Source organism: Pongo abelii, chromosome 2 (assembly GCF_028885655.2).
Source record: "Pongo abelii isolate AG06213 chromosome 2, NHGRI_mPonAbe1-v2.0_pri, whole genome shotgun sequence".
Classification (NCBI taxonomy): Eukaryota; Metazoa; Chordata; class Mammalia; order Primates; family Hominidae; genus Pongo; species Pongo abelii.
In genome coordinates this window covers 102477131-102500310 of record NC_085928.1, presented here as the reverse complement: position 1 = coordinate 102500310, position 23180 = coordinate 102477131, and the positions used below count along the sequence as shown (strand labels likewise).

General features: G+C 43.3%; 1 protein-coding gene and 1 long non-coding RNA gene across 3 annotated transcripts; one reads left to right on the top strand and one right to left on the bottom strand.

The window, feature by feature from the left end:
• Positions 1-3169: 3169 nt before the first annotated feature.
• Positions 3170-5219, bottom strand: IQCF5 (IQ motif containing F5). 2 transcript variants are annotated; one of them, XM_054550653.2, is made up of 3 exons: positions 4984-5012; positions 3796-3893; positions 3170-3626 (listed from the first exon to the last, which is right to left on the bottom strand). In XM_054550653.2, exon 3 carries the CDS (start codon positions 3604-3606, stop codon positions 3184-3186), a length of 423 nt encoding a protein of 140 aa, XP_054406628.2. In that variant the 5' UTR covers positions 3607-3626; positions 3796-3893; positions 4984-5012; the 3' UTR covers positions 3170-3183. The 2 variants fall into 2 exon arrangements, with proteins under 2 accessions (XP_054406628.2, XP_054406627.2); XM_054550652.2 differs by lacking the exon at positions 3796-3893 and having other exon boundaries at positions 4984-5219.
• Positions 4539-9616, top strand: LOC129058244 (uncharacterized). The gene is made up of 3 exons (XR_008523275.2): positions 4539-5184; positions 8615-8732; positions 9446-9616. It is a non-coding gene; the product is annotated as an uncharacterized LOC129058244 (long non-coding RNA).
• The last annotated feature ends 13564 nt before the right edge of the window (positions 9617-23180 follow it).

The window sequence follows — 23180 nt, the reverse complement described above, 5'->3', positions numbered from 1 at the left end:
AAAAGAAGGCACAAACAAATGTAAGGACATCCTGTGTGCATGGACTACAAGACTTTATATTGTTAAAAAGCCAGTACTACCCAAAGGGATCTACAGATTTATTGCCATCCCTATCAAAATCCCAATGACATTTTTTGCAGAAATAGAGAAATTATCCAAAACTAGAGAGAGGTATGAAAAAAAGAAAAAAAATGTGTTCTAAAATCTATTATTATTTTTTTTTTTTTTTTGAGACAGGGTCTCACTCTGTCACCCAGACTGGAGTGCAGTGGTGTGATCTGGGCTCACTGCAACCTCCACCTCCTGGGTTCAAGTGATTCTACTGCCTCAGCCTCCTGAGTAGATGGGATTATAGGTGTGCCATACCACACCTGGCTAATTTTTGTGTTTTTAGTAGAGATGGGGTTTCACCATGTTGGCCAGGCTGATCTCGAACTCCTGACCTCAAGTGATCCTCCTGCCTTGGCCTCCCAAAGTGCTGAGATTACAGGCATGAGCCACCACGCCTGTCCTAAAATTTATATGGAATCTAAAGAGACCCCAAATAGCCAAAATAATACTGAAAAAGAAGAGCAAATTTGGAGATCTCACACTTCCAAATTTCAAAACTTGTTACAAAGCTACAGTGATCAGCGTGGTACTGGCATATTAGACAGATCTTTAAGCCAGTAGAATAGAAGAGAGAGACCAGAAATAAACCTTCATGGATATAGTCAAATAATTTTCAACAAGGGTGCCAAGTCCATTCAATAAGGAAAAACAGAGCCTTCAACAAATGGTGATAGGAAAACTGGATATCCAAAGGCAAAAAAAATGAAAAGGCACCCTTACCTTATACCATATACAAAAATGAACTAAAAATGTATCAAAGAGCTAAATGTAAGATATGAAGCTATAAAACTCTTAGAAGAAAACATAGAGGAAAACCTTCATAACACTGAATTTGGCGATGACTTCTTGGATATGATACCAAAAGAACAGGCAACAAAGAAAAAAATAGGTAAATTCAATTACACCAAAATTTAAACTTCTGACCAGGCGCGGTCGCTCACGTCTGTAATCCCAGCACTTTGGGAAGCTGAAGCAAGCAGATCACTTGAGGCCAGAAGTTCGAGACCAACATGGTGAAACCCCATCTCTACTAAAAATACAAAAATTAGCCGGGTATGGTGGCATGTCTGTAATCGCAGGTACTCGGGAGGCTGAGGCAGAAGAATTGCTTGAACCCGGGAGGTGGAGGTTGCAGCGAGCTGAGATCATGCCACTACACTCCAGCCAGGTGACAGAGAGTGACTCTGTCTTAAAAAGAAAAAAGAAATTTAAAACATCTTTGCATCAAAAGACAAAAACAACAGAGTGAAAAGCAATCCATAGAATGGGAGAAAAATCTTTATAAATCATATATCCAATAAAGTATTAAAATCCTACAACACACTAACAGGACCAAAAAAACTCAATTCAAAAATGGGCAAAGAATTTGAATAGACATTTTTCCAAAGAAAATATTAAATTGCCAACAAGAACATGAAAAGATGTTTTTCACCACTAATCATTAGGGAAATACACATCAAAAATATTGAGATGCCACTTCATACCCATTGGAAGGACTGTTACGAGAAAAGCAGAGATAACAAGTGTTGATGAGAAGGTGGAGAAATTGGAACACTTGTGCACTGCTGGTAGCAATGTAAAATGTTACAGCTGCTATGGAAAACAGTATGGTAGTGCACTATGCTAATGTGTTGTCCACACTAAGTTTCGCATCAATATGGTGACCTCCTAGGAGCAGGGCACCACCAGGTTTCCCTAGTAGGAGTGAACCATCCCAGGTTGGAAATGGAGCAGGTCAAAATTCCTGTGCTGATCAGTAGTGGGATTGCACCTGTGAATAGCAACTGCACTCCAGCCTGAGCAACATAGTGAGAACTTGTCTCTTAAAATAACAAAAACAAAACAAAAAAATTAAAAATAGAATTACCATATGATCCAGCAATTCCACTTCTGGGTATATACCCAAAAGAATTGAAAGTAGGGTCTTGAAGAGATATTTGCACATCCATGTTCATAGCAGCGTTATTCAAATCTCCAAAAGGTGAAAGGATCCTAGTGTCCATCCACAGATGAATGAATAAAATGTAGCATATACATATAATGGAATATTATTCAGCCTGAGGAAGGAAAATGTGACACATGCTACAATATGGACGACTCTTGAAGACATTATGCTAAGTGGAATAAGCCAGTCACAAAATGAGAAGTACTGTATGATTTCACTCATAGGAGGTACTTCGAGTAGTCAAATTCATAGAGACAGAAAGTAGAATGGTGGTTGTCAGGGGCTAGGGGAGGGAGGACTAGGGAGTAATTGTTTAATGGGTGCAATGTTTCAGTTTTGCAAGATGAAAGAAGTTCTGGAGATGGATGGTGGTGATGGTTGCACAACAATGTAAATGCACTTAATGCCACTGAACTATACACCTAAAATGGTTAAAATAGTAAATTTTATGTTATGTATATTTTAACACCATGTTTAAAATAAATCTTTAAAATTTATTTTAAAAGGCTGGGCACAGTGGCTCACACCTGTAATCCCAGCAACTTCAAAGGCCACGACAGGAGGACTGCTTGAAGCCAGGAGTTTGAGACCAGCCTGGGCAACATAGTTAGACCCCCATCTCTACAAGAATTTTTTTAAAAATTAACCAGGTGTGGTGGTGGGCATCTGTGGTCCCAGCTACTCAGGAGACTAAGGGAGCAGGAAAGAGTTGGAAGCTGCAGGAAACTGTGATTGAACCACCATACTCCAGCCTGAGCAACAGAGCAAGACCCAGTCTCTATAAATGAATGAATGAATGAATGAATGAATAGCAAAGGATGACACAGTCTTCCATGCTGCACAACCACAGGGGGTTCCATTTACATAGTCTCCCTAGAGTTGGTTAACTTGGTGACCCTGAAACCCCAACTCTTCTACCTATGGCAGACATTGCTAATCAATCACAGATCCTACTCATCTCAGACAGCTCTCAGAATCCTTCCCCACATGGAACCCAAGACAACCCCTGCTGATTCCTCACAGCTGACTTGTGACATGCCTAGTATTTCCCATCATTATCTTAAACAATGACCTCCTGAAAATACATCTGACGAAGAGAGCTGGGGACACAGATACAGCAGACCTGGTCATTCTTTTAATGGAAGGGGTATGCATTGTTGCACCTTACAAGCCTGTGAGCCCAAAGAGACTTCAAGTTGAATATTAAGTTGGTTTTCTTTGAGTTCGTAGTGACCCTCAATAAAGACACGGGAATGGCAGCTGTGCCAGCGCCAGTAGACCTGGATGATGCGGACAGCGTTGAGCAAACGACAGTAACGCTGGCGGACACGCCACATGCGGACCCAGGACTGCAGCCTGACTGCTGCCCATTCCTGCTGCACATAGAACTCCAACACCATCCTCCGCCTCTTTGCCAGCAGCTTCTCCAGCATCTGCCTCCACCAGCACTGAATGATCCAAGCCCTGAGGGCTGCATGCAGCAGTGTGCGTCGCACCAGCATGCCCCGCCACCAGGCCTGGATGAAAACAGCTGCAGACCTTTCTGTCATGATGGTCTTCTCTTCTGGGCCTTACAAGAGAAAACAGACACACTCAGGGTATGCCAGGAAGGGGCCCTGATCCTCTATCAATGATGGCTCCTTCCTCTAAAGTTCAGCACTGGGCAGGGCAACAGCTGAACCCAGGAGACCAGGTAGGTGTCCCCCCTCTGCCACCCACAGGTTAGTGGACGTGCTCACCTCACTTGACCTCTGAGTTTCAATGTCCCCATCTGCAAAATAGGTGTACATCTGCCCTAGCTACCTCACCCCATTTTCCATGGACCTTGCTGGCCAGTCTAGAGCAAGAACACTGTGACTTAGAGGTAAAAGAGCTGCCATCTACCTGGGATTCATGACTCTTCCCTTCAGAGCCCTCCCACCTGCTGGAGAAGTGGTGTCCTTTGCTCCTCCTGCTCTCTTTACTCTGACTTCAAGTCAAACCCACAAGCTGCTGTGTTCCCTCCTCTTCACCAAAGTGGTAACAGATTCCTCCACCTCACACACATTGTGAACAGCTTGAACTTCAGCTATGCATGCATCTGTACAAACATGCACACTCCACACACTAACACACATTTTGCCCCTTGGTCCCTGCATTCCCCACAGTCCCCACTTGCAGCCCCCAGCCCTATGTGGTCTGGGATCACACTCCTCTGCCCCACTCCTGGCCACAATCTCCACTCTGTATCTCAGCCAGACTCACATCTCTCTGCCTGACAAGAAAATGGGGGCAAGAGACAGCCAATCCCCATTCATTCCAGCTCTGCATACCCTGACATTTCACCCCAGTTTTTCTGGGACACCCTGATTGATGTCAGGTAATGAGGACAGGTGCCTGTTTCCCTCACTGAAGCCACTCTTTGTACAATAAATTACAGCATCATAGATCTTTGAGTCACTCTGCTGGACCACAGGGGTCAGAGATGTCACTAGTTAAGGCTCTCTGGACCCAGCCACTCATGGAGTTATGGGTAAGGGTGTGGCCTGGTAGGGGTGAGGGTGTTGGAGGTGGAGTCGCTTCCCTCTTCTCCCATTTGTTCCTTCCAGCTCTGTTCTATCGATGTGATTTCATCATTATCTTTGATGATCATTTAAAACAGCTTGCCATCCTTCTGGAATCAGAGTGTTTGGGGGAAAATAGGGAAGAAAGTGAAAGGTGCTCTCCCACTGCTAGGTGCCAAGTCAAACACCATTCTCACTGTTTCTAGACAGCTTCCTGGCTTTCTCTAGGACTTCAAACATGGAGGCGGGGGTCCTGTCATGAGTAACTGTGGGGAACTTACTCTCCCCTCTCAGAAAGCTAGTGTGCTTCTGACTACCTCTTACAAAACATCTGACTGGGGACAGGTCATAAAATCTCCACAGGTCTGGACTTTACTAAATTACCCATGATTAGGGGCTAGATGGTTCCATCACCCTCCGGCCCGCACTCCTCCGATCAGGACTCCAATAGGAAGAGTGGAGGAAGGGCGGGACCTGTGATGTCACAAGGGCACCTGTGATGCAGGCACCAGGACAGCTTCCAGCATATGAGCCTCTTCTAAGGAAAACCTAGAAGACCCCAAGTACTGACCCATTGACACAAAGGTATATAATGCTGCTCATTAAAATCTGGCTGGTATTCATTAAATGCCTTTCAGTTCCTTTAAACACTGGTATTCCTAATAATTATTAGAATGGGTTTGCTCTCTATGTACAGATATAGAAAAGTACAAGATTTTGTAAGTGAATCAAATCAAGATGAAAGGCAAGCTGATCCCAATATAAACACACATTTATACACATGTGCTGTAAAGGCATTATCTTAAAGAGGGGGAATAGGAGGATGTACACAAAAACTAACAATATCTCTGATGAGGACGGTGGAATTGGAGGGACACGAAAAACTCCTTCACTGTCGCTAAGCCCCCTATGTCTGACCTATCTGCAGGTCAGTCTGTTTTTAGGCACCTGAGAGGACAGGACACACAGGCCAGAAAACTCCATGAGGCCCCCAGGACTAGCCTGGGCTCCATCCAAAGCTCAAATGGGTTCAAGTGCTCTCCTGTCTTCCTCTGTCCCTGAGCACCTCAAGGCCACGATCAGATAGATGAGGGTGGCCACTGCAGAAGCAGGGCCCCTTTCTGCCTGATTGCAGCCTCTGAAGACCCAGCAGGACATGGTGAAGCACAGCCTCCAGGGTCACTGAGGAGTGCACTGGGAATGTGTAGGGTGAGTATAGGACAGGCCGATGTGGATCTGTAGGGGGAATGTAGGGAAAAGGAGGAGGTGCTTTGAGGATGGCGGGGGTGTCGGTTTGAAGTTAATGGAATGAGGGAGTGGGGAAGACAGCAATGAGGTGGGAGATGGGGAAATAGTGGGGTACAATGTGTAGGACAGGGAAGGAGCAGGAAGCACCTATTTGAAGATAAAGATCTTGGCCAGGACCCTGGGAGACCTCTGTCAATTTAGTGCCTCCATCAGTCTGGCTCCTGAATCAAGCCACTAGTCACCACATTCCTGTCCATGGTAATAGCAATGCAGTGATATTAGCCCCACTTCGCAATGGAGGTGCAGAGATCATGCCTGGCTCATGTCACCCTGTTTCATAGCTGGTCAGCTGTGGAGCTAGCATTTGGTCCCAGCTCTGCTCCACCCTGAGACTTGGCTCTAAACCACCACATCATGCAGACCCCAGCATCTCCATGTTTTCCCAAAGCTTCTGGTTATTGTTTCTAGAAAAATCCCGCTAAAAAACCTCCATCCTGAATCTTAAAAAATTAGCCAAGCAAAAGAAGCCAGACTCTGAAGAGAGCACACTGTGAATCCATGTGTGTGCACTGCAGTGGGGACAGCTGTCGTCAATGGGGACACAACAGTGGTTGCCCAGACTTTGAGATGGAGACTGAATGGGAACTATGTGGGTAATGGAATGTTCTAGTTTTTTTCTTTCTTTCTTTTTCTTTTTTTTTTTCTTTTTTTCGTGAGGCAGGGTCTAGCTGTGTCACCTAGGCTGGAGTGCAGTAGCATGATCATGGCTCACTGTAGCCGCAACCTCCTGGGCTCAAGCAATCCTCCAACCTCAACCTCCAGAATAGCCACCACACCCAGCTAATTTTTGTATTTTTTGTAAAGACAAGGTTTCACCGTGTTGCCCAGGCTGGTCTCGAACTCCTAAGTTCAAGCAATCTGTCTCGGCCTTCCAAAGTGCTGGGATTACAGACATGAGCCACCACACCCAGCCTAGAATGTTCTGTATTTTGGTCGCCAAGATGGTCGCGCAGGTGTATAAACTTGTCCCCAAAAAATCAATGAAATGTACATCTAAGATGGATATATGTTATATGTATGTAAATTATGCCTCATTAAAAGCTGATTTAAATACCTCTACCCATCTCAGTTATAACACAGAGATCATCATACTAGGATCCAAGTGTGTTTGGGTGTTAGAAGGATAAAGGTCCCTGTACTCCAAGGGCACAGGAAAGATCCCATTACTAGAGCCCAGTGGAACAAGGGGGCTGGAGTCCAGAAAGGAGGGAGATCCAGACAGGAAAGAGGCTCAGGGGCTGGGGCATTGGTGGATGAGGTGACCCTAGAAGCAGGGTGGGTGCTGGGCCTTGAGTGCTACTAGAACCAGCTCAGCCTTTAGCTAGCGGGCAGCGAGGAGGCACCCCAGGGGCTGAGGAGCAGAGGGAGATGCCTTCCAAGGGGAAGTTGGAAAGTGCACTGGGTGAGGGGGCTGGGGCGAGCATGGTGGAGTGAGCTTCCTGGAGCTGGGGCAAGGGATGCAGCACAGGGAGCAAGACACAGGCCCCTCAGGGCCACTGTGGGTGAGCGCTGAGCACAGAAGTACCAGCATCCTGGGGTACCATTCTCCCATCCCACCCCCACCATTCTCCACCTCCTCTACCAGAGTTTCATCCAGAGGTTCTCAGTAGGCCCTTTGAAGGAGGGCTGGAAAAGGGAGAAGAAAGCAGGACTCAGTGAGGGTCCCAGTGGGACCAGCCCTCTGCATGTGCTCCCAGCCCCACGGCCTGCAGAGGAGGAAACGCAGGTCTCCTGGGAATGGGCTGTTTTAAGGCAACCCTCAGCCCCTGCCTCCGGCATTTCTTCTGCAGCAGCCCCAGCCCCATCCCCAGATAAGTGACCCTCACATGCAGCCCCTGGCACAGCAGCCTCCCAGGAGGACCCAGGAGTTTACTTGGTGGATCCTGCACCTTGGGAATCCCCGCGGCCTCCTTTAAAGGTCTCCACCTGATCTGTATCCACCTGTGGTCCTCACCTGATCTTATGCAGTCACCTGTTTGCTGACTGGCCCCTTTTCTCACTGGTTCCTAGAGGGCAGAGGCTGAGCATTCCTCATGTTTGTGACCCCAGAGGCTGCACAATACCAGGACATAGTAGGTGAAAAATAATTGTTCACTGAATGTATAATGAGTGGATGAATGAATGGACTATCTACTCATAGCTCACCTCTCTGAGGTGACCTGGAGCCCCCAGGGTCTGCATTCCTGGAGACAAATTCTGTCATTCCCTCCTCTGTCCCCTCTACCCTGGTAAGGGTGGGCATGGGCGTGGAATGGACATGGGCTGGTGCTGAAAGTCCCAGATCTGAGGTGAGGAGGCTGGGCACTTTGGGACTGGAGGAGAAGGATGACACGGGGAAGTCAGGGGAAGGAGAAATAAAGAAACCTGGAGGGGTCGGGCACAGTGGTGCTCCCTGTAATCCCACCACTTTGGGTGGCAGAAGAGGGAGGATCACTTGAGGCCAGGAGATCAAGGCTGCAGATCGTGCCACTGCACTCCAGCCTGGGCAACACAGTAAGACCCTGTGGAAGGAAGGGAGGAAGGAAAGAAAAGAAGGGAGGGAGGAAGAAACCTGAAGGGGGAAGAGAGAGGGGAAGCATGGGGACTTGGAGTCTGAGAGAGAAAGGGGGAGCAGGGAGGAAGAAGGTGAAACAGAATGTGATTTATTTTTCTTTTTCTTTTTCTTTCTTTCTTTCTTTCTTCTTTTTTTATTTTTATTTTGTGACAGGGTCTCGCTCTGTCACACAGGGTAGACTACAGTAACGTGATCTCAGCTCACTGCAATTTCCGCTTCCTGGGTTCAAGTGATTCTCATGCCTCAGCCTCTCAAGTAGCTGGGATTAAAGGTGTCCACCACTACGCCCAGCTAATTTTTGTATGTTTAGTAGAGACGGGGTTTCACCATGTTGGCCAGGCTGGTCTTGAACTCCTGACCTCAAGTGATCCAACCACCTTGGCCTCCCAAAGTGCTGGGATTAGAGGCGTGAGCCACCGTACCCAGCCTTATAGTATTTTCTCATAGCAGCCTGGACAAACTAAGACAGGGGATTAGAACAACAGAAGTTTCATTGGCTCACAGTTCTGGAGGTTAGAAATCCAAAATCAACGTGTCAGCAAGGCCATGCTCCTGAAACCTGTAGGAAAAGGACTTTTCCTTTCCTCTTCCTAGCTTTGGGGGATGTGCTGGCATCCCCCATGGTGTTCCATGGCATGTAGACACATCGCTCCAATCCTGTCTTCACATGGCATTCTCCCTGTGTCTTCACATATTCTTCCCCCTGTGCACATCTGTGCCTGTGTCCAACTTTCCTCTTAATATAAGGACACTAATCATATTGGATTAGGGCCCACCCAATGACTTCATCTTATTAACTACATCTGCAAAAACTCTATTTCCAAATAAGGTCACTTTTTGAGGTATTGAGGGTTAGGACTTCAACATATCTTTTAGGAGGGATACACTTCAACCTATAATACCAACCACAAGCCAGTGATTGGCTGCAGGATTCCCCTTAGGAGAGGACATAATCTTGGTCAAATCTCTTCCCTGTGGCCAAAGACAATTCCCAATGGATGACAGCAGTGACCCAGCAGCAGCCAATATTCCCAAGAGATGTGGGATGAATCACCAGCTATGAAGAAAGGATCTACTACATCTGCAAATCCACTGCAGCCCAACCCTTTATGCCACTCATATCTACTTGCTTCCCATAGTAAATGTTCACCATTTAAAAATAATGATTCTGGTTGGTCTTGTCTCCTGGGAAAACTTAAAAGAGAAGGGTTATGTCTTTGCTATTGTGAATAGTGCTTCAATAAACATACATATGCATGTGTCTTTATCATAGAATGATTTATATTCCTTACAACATAAATGCCCATCAATGGTAGACTGAGAAAATGTGGTACATAAATATACACCATGGAATACTATGCAGCCATAAAAAAGAATGAGATCATGTCTTTTGCAGGAACATGGATGGAGCTGGAGTCCATTATCCTTAGCAAACTAACACAAGAACAGAAAACCAAATACCATATGTTCTCACTCATAAGTGGGAGCTAAATGGTGAGAACACATGGACACGTAGAGGGGAACAACAGATGCTGGGGCCTATTGGAGGGTGGACGGTGGGAGCAGGGAGACTTCTGATCAAGAAAAATAACTTATGGGTGATAGGCTTATTATCTGGGTGACAAAATGTACAAGAAACCCCAATAACACAAGTTTACTTATGTTTAATAAACCTGCATGTGTACTCCTGAAGAAAAAAGAAAAGGGTCAAAAGGATAAGTTACAGGCCCATCATTTACTTTGAGACCATCAGTCACACACCTTTTCCCCTTCATCCACTACCCTTTCTAGATTCCTTTCCTGTTTGACTTGCATCTCTGCTGTCTACACAGGCTGCCAGTAAGGGGAAGGGAAGTGGGTGCAGTGGTGATCCAGACTCTTATCCCTGGCTATAATTCTCTGGCTATAATTCTCAGGTTATGATTGCTGTATGGGTTAATCTACCATTACACCTAGGCAGTGAAGCACCAAGAAATTTTCCAGTGAATCATCTGAGCCACTTTCATAGTCTTTCCTGCTCACCCCCACCTAGTGTAGCAGCAGTGCATCTTCTCCTAATGATCAGTGTTAATTATTCCTGCCAACAGAGTGACTCCTTTCATTATACAGTGACTGCTTGTCTCTTGGCATAAGGAGGATAAAGTGACCAGGTCACAGCCATAGCTTTATGTTTAGCGAGACTCTTACTGTGACCCCTGATAAATGTCTTTCCTCCCTAGAATCTAGTACCTCCAGTCAGATGGAGCCTGAACTTACAGGGACAGAATGCATAAATTTCCAAGTGAATAACTTGAGGGGTAGTCACAGTTCCACTATCATTCCACACATTGGTTCCTGTTAGGGACTCAGCATTGTGTAATGGACACTGACTTGGGGCATGGTTGGGCATTCTACAACTGGTAGGTCAATAGAGCCCACTGCCTGCCTGTTTTTGTACATCCTGCAAAGAATACTTTGTACATTTTGCAGTGATTGGAAAAACTCAAAGAATATGATTTCATGACACATGAAAATTATACAAAATTCAAATTTCTTTGTCTATAAAGTTTTATTGGAACACTACCATGCTTATTTGCTTATATATTGTCTATAGCCACATTTGCACTACAATGACAGAGTTAAATATTTGTTGAAGGGGACCATACACGGCACTCTCCTCACTTCCACTGCTGCTCAGCCAACAAAAATCACAGAGGTGCAGTTATAGCTAAACAGTGTTTTGTGCACCACACATACTGCTGTACTGTGACCTATTTTTTAATTACCAGTGCATGCCCATCACATCAAAATAAGAAGAAAAGAGAAAAGCAGACTTTAAATGTCGCACTTTTAAGACAATGGCAAAGCATTGTGTCCATTATGCAATGACACTATAGCTGTGCTAAAAGAACACAATGTTATACATCAACATTACCAGACTAAGCACTCCACAATATTCTTAACTTGCAAGAAGTTAATAATCATCAAAGTTAAACATTTTAAGTGGCATATCTCTTCACAGTGGAATTTCTTTACAAAAACTAAAAAATCCAAATGAGACTGCAAGCAAAATAGGTTACCAAGTTGCTCATTTGTTAGCCAAGCAGGGAAAGGTTATTACCAGTAGTGAGTTAATTAAATCATATTTGATTGCAACAGCTGAAGAAATGTGTCCAGAAAAAATAAACATTATTAGCCTTTTTCTTTTTTTTTTTTGAGGCAGACTGTAGCTCTGTCACCCAGGCTGGCGTGCAGTGGTGTGATCTCAGCTCAGTGCAACCTCCACCTCCCAAGTTCAAGCAATTCTCCTGACTCAGCCTCCCGAGTAGCTGGGATTACAGGCATGTGCCACCACACCCGGCTAATTTTTGTATTTTTAGTACAGACAGGGTTTCACCATGTTGGCCAGGCTGGTCTTGAACTCCTGACCTCAGGTGATTTGCCCATCTCAATCTCCTGAATGCTGCGATTACAGATGTGAGCCACCATGCCCAGCCCATTGTTAGCCTTTCAATGAGAATAACTGCTCAAAAAGTCAAAGACATGAGTAACAATATCAATAGCCAATTAAACAACAAGGCAAATGATTTCAAGTGGTTTTTCTTGGCTCTTAATGAGTTGACAGATGTACCAATACAGCTTGGCTGTTGCTTATTGAAGGGTAACTGCCAAGTTTGAAGTGACAGAAATTAACTTCTATGTGTATGAAACAAACATGGATGAGAACATTTGTTGAAGAAATTGAGAAAATGCTAATTCAACACAGCCTGAAATGGAATCTACCAAGATGTGATAAATCTGATAGTAGTGAAAATATGTGTGAGGCCCAACAAAGGCTTAGTTGAAAAAACAAAGTTTATGAAAATGTAGGTGCTTAAAACCTATGGTTATTCATTGTATCATTCATCTCTAGGTACTTTGTGGAAAACATTGGAATCAATCCTGTTACTGAACCAGTGGTGTCAGTGGTAGACTTCACATGGCATCATTGACTCAACCATCATCAGTTCCATGAACTTTTTTTAGAAATAGAAGCTGAATTTGCTGACTTGCCCAACCACAAAGCAGTTCCATAGCTTAGCAATGGTAAGGTTTTACTGAGAACTTTAAAGGTCGAGATTGAAATTTTTCTGAATGAGAAAAATGCCTTTAACTACTATTATCAAACACTGAATAGCACTAGAAATAAGTTTTTGCTGCAGTCTTTATGTTCCTTAATGAATTAAACCTGAAGTTAAAGGGCAAAACAAAACTTATACATAATATCTATACTATGGTAAAGTCAAGTTGGCAACAATGTTGAATCACAAGTAATGTTAAGCTGCTCTAAGTACTTCCCGAGCTGTCAAAAGTTAAAACACAAAGTGAGATATCCATTCCCACACAAATTTGCAGGGAGTATCTTTTCTGAACTCAAACTGTAGTTCCAGTAGCACGTGCATTTCAGACTTCTATGCAAGTACAAGGGGAATTTCAACATTTCTAAATATATTTATTTAAGCAATTGAGTAGCGACCACCTGAACTTCAACTGGAAGTAGTTAATCAACAATGTAATGACATGCGTACAGGCAAATGTCAAAAGAAGAATCTAATAGAACTCTATAAATATCTCCCAAGTGAAGAATATTCTCAATCAAAGTCATATGTTCATGGATTCTATATTAGTTCATTTTTCCACTGCTATAGAGAAATACCTGAGACTGGGTAACATATAAAGAAAAGAGGTCGAATTGGCTCATGATTCTTCAGGCTGTACAGGAAGCATGGCAGCATCTGCTTGGCTTCTGGGGAGACCTCAGGAAACTTACAATCATGGCAGAAGATGAAAGGGAAGCTGGCACTTCACATGGCTGGAGCAGGAGGAAGGGTCGCAGGGAGGAGGCGGGGGAGGTGCTACACTTTTAAACAGATCTCATGGGAACTCACTATCACAAGAACAGCACCAAGGGGATGGTGCTAAATCCTTCATGAAGGACCACCCCCATGCTCCAATCACTTCCCACCAGGCCCCACCTCCAACATTGAGAATTACAATTCAACATGAGATTTGGTGGGGATACAGATCCAAACCATATCAGATTCATATTAGTATTTGGCAGTACCAAATATTTTACACAGTGCCTCTACGTGTAAAAAGACATTGCAAAGATGAAATATATAAAATTCATCACATATAAGCATGTGCAACTGATTTTGATGACAGGAAACACTAACTTTCAGCCCTAATTAAACTAAACATTGTCCTTCTGCCCCCTAAAAAATGCATTGTTTTCATTAGTCCACCTGTATTACAAAACTTATTCAATTTTTATTATATCTTTAATTTCATCAATAAAAATTTGTGGAAACTTGTTTTCTCTCTTGCTATATAACTATGTATACACGTCATATCATCAATTTTGCCTCTCAGCCCATGAAGCTGGAAATGTTTACTATGTATCTAATCCTTTACTGGAAAAGTTTACTAACTCGTTTCTCTAATGGCTAATGGTGATGAGCATCTTTTCATGTGCTTAGTTGGTATCCATATATCTTCTTTAGTACTGCGTCCGCTCAAGTCTTTGGCCATATTTTAATGGGCTGTTTATTACTGTATTCACTGAGGTTCTCCAGAGAAACAGAACCAATAGGAGGTAGAGATAGAAATAGATTTATCATGGGATTGGCTCACTGCAACTATGGAGGCTGAGAAGTCTCACAATCTGCTCTCTGAAAGCTGGAGAACCAGGAAAGCTGGTGATGTAATTTGGCTGGAGTTGGAAGGGTGGGAAAGGGAGGACTGCCCTCTGGTGCAAGTCCCAAAGTCGAAAGCCAGAGAACCAGGAGCTCTGTAGGAGAAGGTGAATGTCCCAGCTCAAGAAAAGAGAGTGAATTCACACTTCTTCCACCTTTTTGTTCTATTTAGGCTCTCAACAAATTGGATACTGGCCACCACATTGGTGTGGGCAACCTCATTGACCCAGCCTACCAATTTCAATGCTAATCTCTTCCAGAAACATCCTCACAGACACACCAAGAAATTGTGTTTTACCAGCTATCTGGGCATCTTTTAGCCCAGTCAAGTCGACACATGCATTAACCATTACAATTGCTAATTAATTTTGAGAGTTCTCTATATATTATGGGTAAAAATTATCTGTGAGGTATGTGATTTATATTTTCTCCCATTAGGTGGCTTATATTTTCATTTTCTTAACAGTATCTTTCACGGATGAAGTCCAATTAATAAATTTTTTTCCTTTATGAATTTCACATTTGTTGTCATATCTAAGAACTCCTTTTCTAACTCTAGATAATAAAGATTTTCTTATATGTTATCTGCTAAGGTTTTATAGTTATGTTTTACATTTATAGCCATGATTCATTTTGAATTAATTTTTATATGAGGATTAGGTTGAGGTTCTTTTTCTTGCATATGAATTTCCAGTTATTTGACCATTTGTTGAAAAGACTGTCCTTTTTCCATTGGAATCCCTTTGTATCTTTTTCAAAAAATGATTGGCCTTGTTTGTGTGAATCTATCTCTGGACTGTCTAGTCTATTTCATTGATCTATGTGTCTATCCCTTTACCAATACCACAGTCTTAATTGTTACTGCAGCTTTATAATAAGTCTTAAAATTAAATAATATGATTACTCTAAATTTATTGGTTTTTTCAGAAGTGCTCTGGCTATCCTAATTCTTTGAATTTTCCACATAAATTTTAAAATCAGCTTGTCTATATCTATAAAAATCTTTCTGGCATTTTGATTGGAATTACATTAAATCTATAGATCAATTTGTGTATAATTAACATCTTTACTTTGTTGAGTCTTTCAATCTGTGAACACAATATGTTTCTCCATTGATTTAGGCCTTCTTTGGTTTCTTTTGTCAGTGTTTTTTAGTTTTCCAAATATTGATTTTTTACATGCTTCATCAGATTTACACTTAAGAATTTCATTTTATGGAACTATTGTAAATAGGACTGCCTTTTATATTTAAGTTTCCAATTGTTAGTGTATAGAAACATGACTGAATTTTCTGTTAACTTTGTTTCCTACAATGTTGCTCAATTATCTTATCTATTCTAGAAGATTTCTGGCTTTCATTTTGTAGATTCCTTGGGATTTCCTACATGGACAATCCTGTTGATTATGAATAGGGGTAGTTTTATTTTTTTGTTTCCAATCTGTATATCTTTATTTCTTTTTCTGGCAGGAACCTCTAGTAAACAGGACTGGCAAGAGAAAACACCCTTGCCTTGTTCCCCACCTTGGTGGAAAGCATTTCATCTTTCTCTATTAAGTAGGATGTTAGCTGTAGGATTTTTGTAGATAAACTTTATCAGGTTGAGAAAATTCCCTTCTAGTCCTAATTTGCTGAGAGTTTTTATTATGAACAAATGTTGAATTTTGTCAAATGTTTTCTGTACTTCAAATGATATAACCATGTGGTTTTCCCCCTTTAAATTAATCATGTAAGTTACAATGGTTGGTTTTCAAGTATTGAAACTGTGCATTCTTGAAATATTGAAGTTGTGCATTCCTGAAATGAGGCCCACTAGGTCATGTTGTGCTGTGTGTGTAATACATAGTCATGCGCTACATAACAGTATTTCAGTCACATATACACCAGTGGTCCCAGAATGCTATAATACTATATTTTTACTGTACTTTTTTTATGTTTAGATACACAGACACTTACCATTGTGTTATAATTGTCTAAAGTATCCAGCAGAGTAACATGCTGTACAGGTTTGCAGCCTAGGAGCAATAGGCTGTATCCCTTCTCTATAGCCTAGTTATGTAGAAAACTACACCATCTACATGTATGTAAGCACACTCTATGTTGTTCCCACAATGATGAAATCACCTAATGATGCATTTCTCAGAACATATCCCCATCATTAAGCAATATGTGACTGTAATATTGTATACTTTCTGCTAAATTGGATTTGCTAATATTTTGTTAATAAATTTTTTGCTTCTATGTTCATGAAGTATATTGGTCCACAGTTTTCTTTCTTTTTTTTTTTTTCTGAGACAGAGTTTCACTCTTGTCACCAAGGCTGGAATGCAGTGGCACGATCTCAGCTCACTGCAACCTCTGCCTCCTGGGTTCAAGCATTTATCCTGCCTCAGCCTCCTGAACAGCTGGGATTACAGGTACCCACCACGTACGGCTAATTTTTGTATTTTTAGTAGAGACGGGGTTTCACCATGTTGGCCATGCCGGTCTCGAACTTCTGACCTCAGGTGATCCACCCGCCTCGGCCTCCCAAAGTGCTGGGATTACAGGCATGAGCCACCAGGCCCGGCCTTGGTCCATAGTTTTCTATTCTTACGCTATCTTTGTCTGGTCTTAATGTCAGGATAATGTTGGCCTCATAAAATGAATTGAGAAGTGTCTCTCCTCTTCTATTTTGCAGAAAATATTATGTAGAATGGGTATTATTTGTAAAATATTTGGTAGAAGTTGCCAATAAATCTATCTAGAAGGTTTTTTAAATAGCTATAGAATGACTCCAGTTATTTATTTCATCTTGGATAACTTTTGGTATAGTAGTTTTTTGTTTTCAAGGAATCGATCCATTTCATTAATTTAATGTATGTATACTTACTTGTTCATAGTATTCCCTTATTATCTTTATCAAGTACCATAGGAAGCTCTGATGCTGAAATGACCTGGCAGAGTTGCTCAATTTGAATGCAGTGGTCAGGTGGTTATCCATTCATCTGGATCAGTCATTGTGGGTGGCATCTGGAAGGGCTTGACCTTGGGCAAGCAGGCTTTCTGCAGCTGAAGCAGTACCTGAAGGAGCTGACAGCTGCAGTCAGCACTCCCAGGAGCTGATACAACAAGTCCTCTGTTGAAGGGGAGTCTGAATGGTGCATCTCCACGTCCACCACAAGCACGATCTGTCTAACCTAGCTTGAGAGTCTCTCTCTCTCTTTCTTCCTCTCTCTCTTTCTCAGAGACAGGGTCTCACTCTGTTACCAAGGCTGGAGTGCAGTGGCATGATCACAGCTCACTGCAGCCTCAACCTTCTGGGCTCAAGTGATCCTCCCACCTCAGCCCCCCAGTAGCTGGGACCACAGGCACATACCACCATGCCCAGATAATTTTTGTATTTTTTTTAGAGATGGGATCTTGCTATGTTGCCCAGGCTGGTCTAGAACTCCTGGGCTCAAGTGATCCTCCCACCTTGGCCTCCCAAAGCACTGGGATTACAGGTGAGAGCCACTGTGCCTAGTCAGAAGTCTCATTTTCTAATAGGTGGGTATTACTAATTTGCATTTACTGATTCCTAATATAGCTGGCTTATTGCTATATTATTTTGTACTCTAAATCTATCATTTATCTTAAGATTTATTTTTATTGTCCTGTCTTTTGTTGGATTAACTAGGTTTCCAGTGAGTTTTGAGATGGGTGAGGTCTTTTTCTTCCTACTGTTTTAGAAATTGTGTCAGATATTGTGAGTTGCTTACCCATACTGAGTCCCACTTCATCATTAAAAAGAACTGATTTTATTGGGGTTGGCAACATGCGCAATTAAAGGAATAGCGTTTCTCGGCCCTTGCGACAGGAGTGGTCACGTGATATTCGCTGGCCAATGAGATGTCAGCAGGAGTCACTGGGTGGGCCTTCTGGGACACCTCTTTAAGGAGCCAGGCTGGGCTCAAATGGGCCTTTTTCCCATTTCGCCTTAACCCTCTTCTTCCCTAAAATGTGAACGTGATGGCCAGCACTCTGGTAACCACTTTGAGAGCATGAGGACATGGGTTACCTCCCCAACATGGTGGGGAGGTGGTGCGGAAACTGTAGATGCTTAGTTCCGTGATGACATCATGGCGCTGTCCACTGAGCCTGGACTGTCCACTCTCAGATTTCTTTTAGGTGATGTAAACCAAACCTCTAATTTGTTTGACTCACTGTATTTTAGATTTCTGTGTTAGCTGAATGTAGTTTCTAATTTACCTAGACGTTATATACCTCATTGCTTTTCTTCTAGTACTCAACATGTTAACACAGATTTTTATTTTGCCTATGGAGCATCTGAAGCAAATCAGTATCACCTGGGCCTCAAATCCGGCAAGAACTTTAGCCCAAGTTGCTTTTCTCCATACACTGTCTCCAGCAACCTCCCATGTTGCCATCGTTTGAGAAATAGACATATTTTATGGAAATATACATATTTTGGCCAGACGCAGTGGTTCACGCCTGTAATTCCAACACTTTGTGAGGCTGAGGCAGGCAGATTGCTAGAGCCCCGGAATTTGAGACCAGCCTGGGCAGCATAGTGAGACCCCATCTCTACAAAAAATACAAAAATTAGCTGGGCATTGTGGCATGCACCTGTAGTCCCAGCTACTCAGGAGGCTGAAGTGGAAGGATCACTTGAGCCTGGGAGGTGCAGCCTGCAGTGAGCCATGATCCAGCTACCGCACTCCAGCCTGGTGACAGAGAGAGACCTTGTCTAAAAGAAAAAAAGAAATATAAATATTTTACAGGAAAATCTTATTCAGTCATAATAATAAATGTTAGTGGCATCTGTACTCATCACTACGTCTTGTGCCATTCTCCTGGATTTGTTTTCCTTTGTCATAGAGTTAATTTCCCAGAGTTACAGTCAGAGACTTTTGATGTAGACTAAATTTTGAATTAAAAGAATGCCTTTCACTTTGTACTTACACTTGAATGACATTTGGGGTAGTATAACATTCAATGCTCACATTTGCTTTCTCTCAGAGCATTGGGAGTGTTGCTCCATTTTCTCCTTGCACTCAGTGTTGATGCTGAGAAAGCTGATGTGAATCTGAAACTTGTTCTTTAGGAGGTGATGTGTTGATTCCTTTTCCTCTTTAAATATTTAAGTATTCTATCTTCATCAGTTATGAGATTGTGCTGTGACCTGTGTGAAGCTCCATCTGTTTTCCTTCATCTTTTGAGGGCAAGTGAGTCTCTTTAAGCTCTGGAAAACTCATCAATGCTTTGAATGTTTCTGCCTCCATCTCTGCAATTTCTTTCTCAGGAATACACAGTCAACCATGACTGGAACTTCTGAATCAATGCCTCATTCTTTTATTTTCTTTAAGCTTTTCATTTCTCTGACCTTTTGTGCTACACTCCAGGAGGATTCTTCACATCAAAATTTCCACTCACTAATCCGCGCTTTATACGTGCATTCTGCTATTCATCCCATCTACTGGGTTCTAATTTTGACAATCATTATTCCTTTCTGAGATCCATAAATAGCTTTTTAATAAGGGCTTGTTCTTTTGTATCTATGATGTCTTCCTCCACCCAATGAGGATATTAATTTCTCAAGTCTTTCCCTTGGTTATCAGGTTTCTGCTTGCAGAGTTTAAGAATGCTTTTTCATGCTATTGGTTTCCTCCAAAGCTTGGTGGTTCTTGTTTGGGTGCTTATCTTTGTTTTTAGATTTCCCATTAGCCTATTGAGTGCCACGTCCCTGACTCCATGGATTGCAGGGGAGGGGGGAGACAACACTTGGATAATATCGGGGTGAGTTTATGATTCTGTGCTGAGAAAGATTCTTCTGCAGATAGTTGGGGCTGTGGCTCCACTCTCTCTTTGCAATCAGTGTTGTTGCTGAGAAAGCTGAAGTCACCCTGACTTACTCCTTGGTGGGTAAGCCATTGGTTTTATTTCCTGTTTAAATGTTTCAGTATTTTGGCAGGGCGCAGTGGCTCACGCCTGCAATCCCAACATTTTGGGAGGCCAGAGCAGGTGGATCACCTGAGGTCAGGAGTTCAAGACCAGCCTGGCCAACATGGTGAAACCCTGTCTCTACTAAAAATACAAAAATTAGCCGGGTGCAGTGGTGGGCACCAGTAATCCCAGCTACTTGGGAGGCTGAGGTAGGAGAATCGCTTGAACCCGGGAGGTGGAGGTTGCAGTGAGCTGAGATCGTGCCACTGCAGCCTGGGCAACAAGAGCAAAACTCACCTCAAAAAAAAAAAACAAGTTTCAGTATCTTCATTCAGTTTAACTTCAGCCATAACATATTTTGGGTTCCATCTGTTTTCACTCGTCTTGATGCTGTTGGTCAACTGTCTTAAACTGTAGTTCTTTCTAAAGAATCTCATTAAAACTCTCATTGATGATGGGAGATCCTCTCATTCATGCTTGCATGCTCCTTCCCTCCATTCTCCATCCTTTCTCAGAAGCACACATTCGACCAACAGTGGAACTTCTGGGTCTTCCATTTCAGTGAGGTGGCCTGTCAGGGTGGGACCTCTGTGGGTGGTCCTCTGGGCAGGGTCCTTGCTGTGCAAGGGTGTCACATGGCACCAGGCCCTGGCGGATCACAGAGCCCTCTGCCATCAGCCACTCTCTTGCCAACTGTGTAGCTCAGCAGAGAGCTGGCTGCTCCTCCTATGGGCATATTCCAACCAGCGCCCTGTGGAGCCCACAGCCCTGCTGTCCCTGGGCCAGCTAGCTCCAAGCATGGAGAAACTGCATGGCCACTCTTGCCTTTGCCTTTACCTTTTCTAAAGCTTTAATTTATTGTCTTTCAGTTTTTCCACATATACCTTCTGTCTTTTAGGGATTCCACATGCTTTCCATTCTCTGAAGGCCCCCTTCCTATATTTTAGGCACTAGTACAAACATTTGAAATCAATGTATTTTTTTCTGTTATTCCTATGAATTTGTAGTGGGAGAGGAAGGCCTGAGCCTCAAACATTTTGATTCATTATTTCATGAACAATTTCCGGATCTTCTCTGTGGTTATGCTTGCTTGAGGTTTGAGGTGAAAACGTTGAAGCAGATGTTAGCCCATGATTGAGAATTTTCTTCTGCAGATGCTTTGTCTCCTTTTTTTCTATTGGAAATTTAGTTTTCTCTTGCCCTTGCCTTCATTTTTTTTTTTTCCCTTTCCTTCCTGAATCACTCCATCTGTCTGAAACCCTCAGGCTGGGCAGCGCAACATAGCTGCACCGGGGGAAAGAGAGCCACCATGGAACAGAGCTAGGTGAAGGAGGGTCACAAGACAGGGGAGGAAAGCATTGTTCTAGGAGGGACCAGCATGGAACCCAGGCAGTGGGAGGAGGAGTCCACACAGGGATGTAAGTCCATACCAGTAATAGTGTCCTATCAGGCAGGATGAGAAGGGCATCCTTGGTGGCATAGACCATCAGAACTTGAGCACAGTGAGGAGGATATCCACGCAGAGCGTGGCCTGACATTTTGTGTCAGCTCAGGTTGGGTGAAGGAGCATTTACCCCAGTCATCAGACCAATGTGGGGAGCCACAGCCTGAGCCACAAGAAGAGGACAATAGACGGCGTCATATATCAGAGATCAAGAGAAATGGGCCCAGTGTCTGTGAGAGAGGGGCCAGCAGTAGCTGTGCGGAATTAGTTGCACAAAAGGAAGATCAAATAAGAAAATGTATTAAAGATCATGGGAGCTAGGGGTGTCACTCTCAGAAAAGAAGAGGTAGAAATATGGAAAGGAGGCCGGGCACAGTGGCTCACACCTGTAATCCCAACACTTGGAGGCCGAGGTGAGTGGATCACTTGAGGTCAGGAGTTCAAGACCAGCCCAGCCAACATGGCAAAACCCCGTCTTTACTAAAAATACAAAAATTAGCCAGTCATTGTGGTGGCCGCCTGTAATCCCAGCTACTCGGGAGGCTGAGGCAGGAGAATTGCTTGAACCAGGGAGGCGGAGGTTGCAGTGAGCCGAGATTGTGCCAGTGCACTCCAGCCTGGGCAACAAAGATAGACTCCATCTCAAAAAGAAAAGAAAAGAAATATGGAAAGGAGAAAACTAGAGTGAATTCTTAAATTTGGGATTGGAGGTATCAGTGTGAGCTCACAGATTTCAATACAGATAGGCACAGAAATGAACACAGATATAAATGTGCGACGCTTGTGCATATACACAAACATGTATTTCCTGGCTCTGTCCACTGAGGAGGCCTGGGAGTGGGAGTACCTCAACAATGATGAGCATGCCTCCATGTGCTCTGCTGGGCCACTCCAGCTGACCCCAGAATTGGCTGCTTTTTCCATGGCTACCAGTATTTAAGGCTTGTTTATAACCCCTTTCCTTGTTTTGATGCTGATGCAGAATTTTTTTTTAGCTTTATTGAGGTATAATTAACAAAGTTAAATGCAATGTAGGTGTACAAACTTGATGTTTTGAAGATGCTAGTTTTTATGGTGCTTGACTGTTTACCCTGGAAGGTGGGGAAGGTTAGCACCAGTTCACAGCTCAGGACACTGGTCTCAGAGAGGGGAAATGACTTGTCTATGGCCACAGGGCAGTGAGAGGTGGAGCAGACGGAGATCAGAGCTCTGTGCTCTGATACTCTGAACACAGGACAACAGGGGCAAGGAGAAAGACAAGAATCCTTCAGAGTGGGTATGAGAGACCCAGGCCCTGAATGAGATACAAGGGGCAGGACATGGCAGGACAGAGCAGGAAATACAGAGCTCATGCCCGAGAGCTAGAGCCTGAGACTTCTGGGCAGCATCTCAGAACATCTATGAGCTGAGGGACCAGCTCTCCAGGGCACAGTCACTGAAGCAGGGCTGGACATAGGGCTGTGACCCAGACCTCAGAATCCCCCCTCTCTGCAGGGAACCACAGGACAGGGACAGCAGTGTTGACAGGCAGATGTTCAGCCTAATCTTAACCTCTTTTTTTGTTGTTATTAATTTTTAAATTTATAATTGACAATAATTATACATAATTATGGGGTACAATGTTATATTTCAATGCAA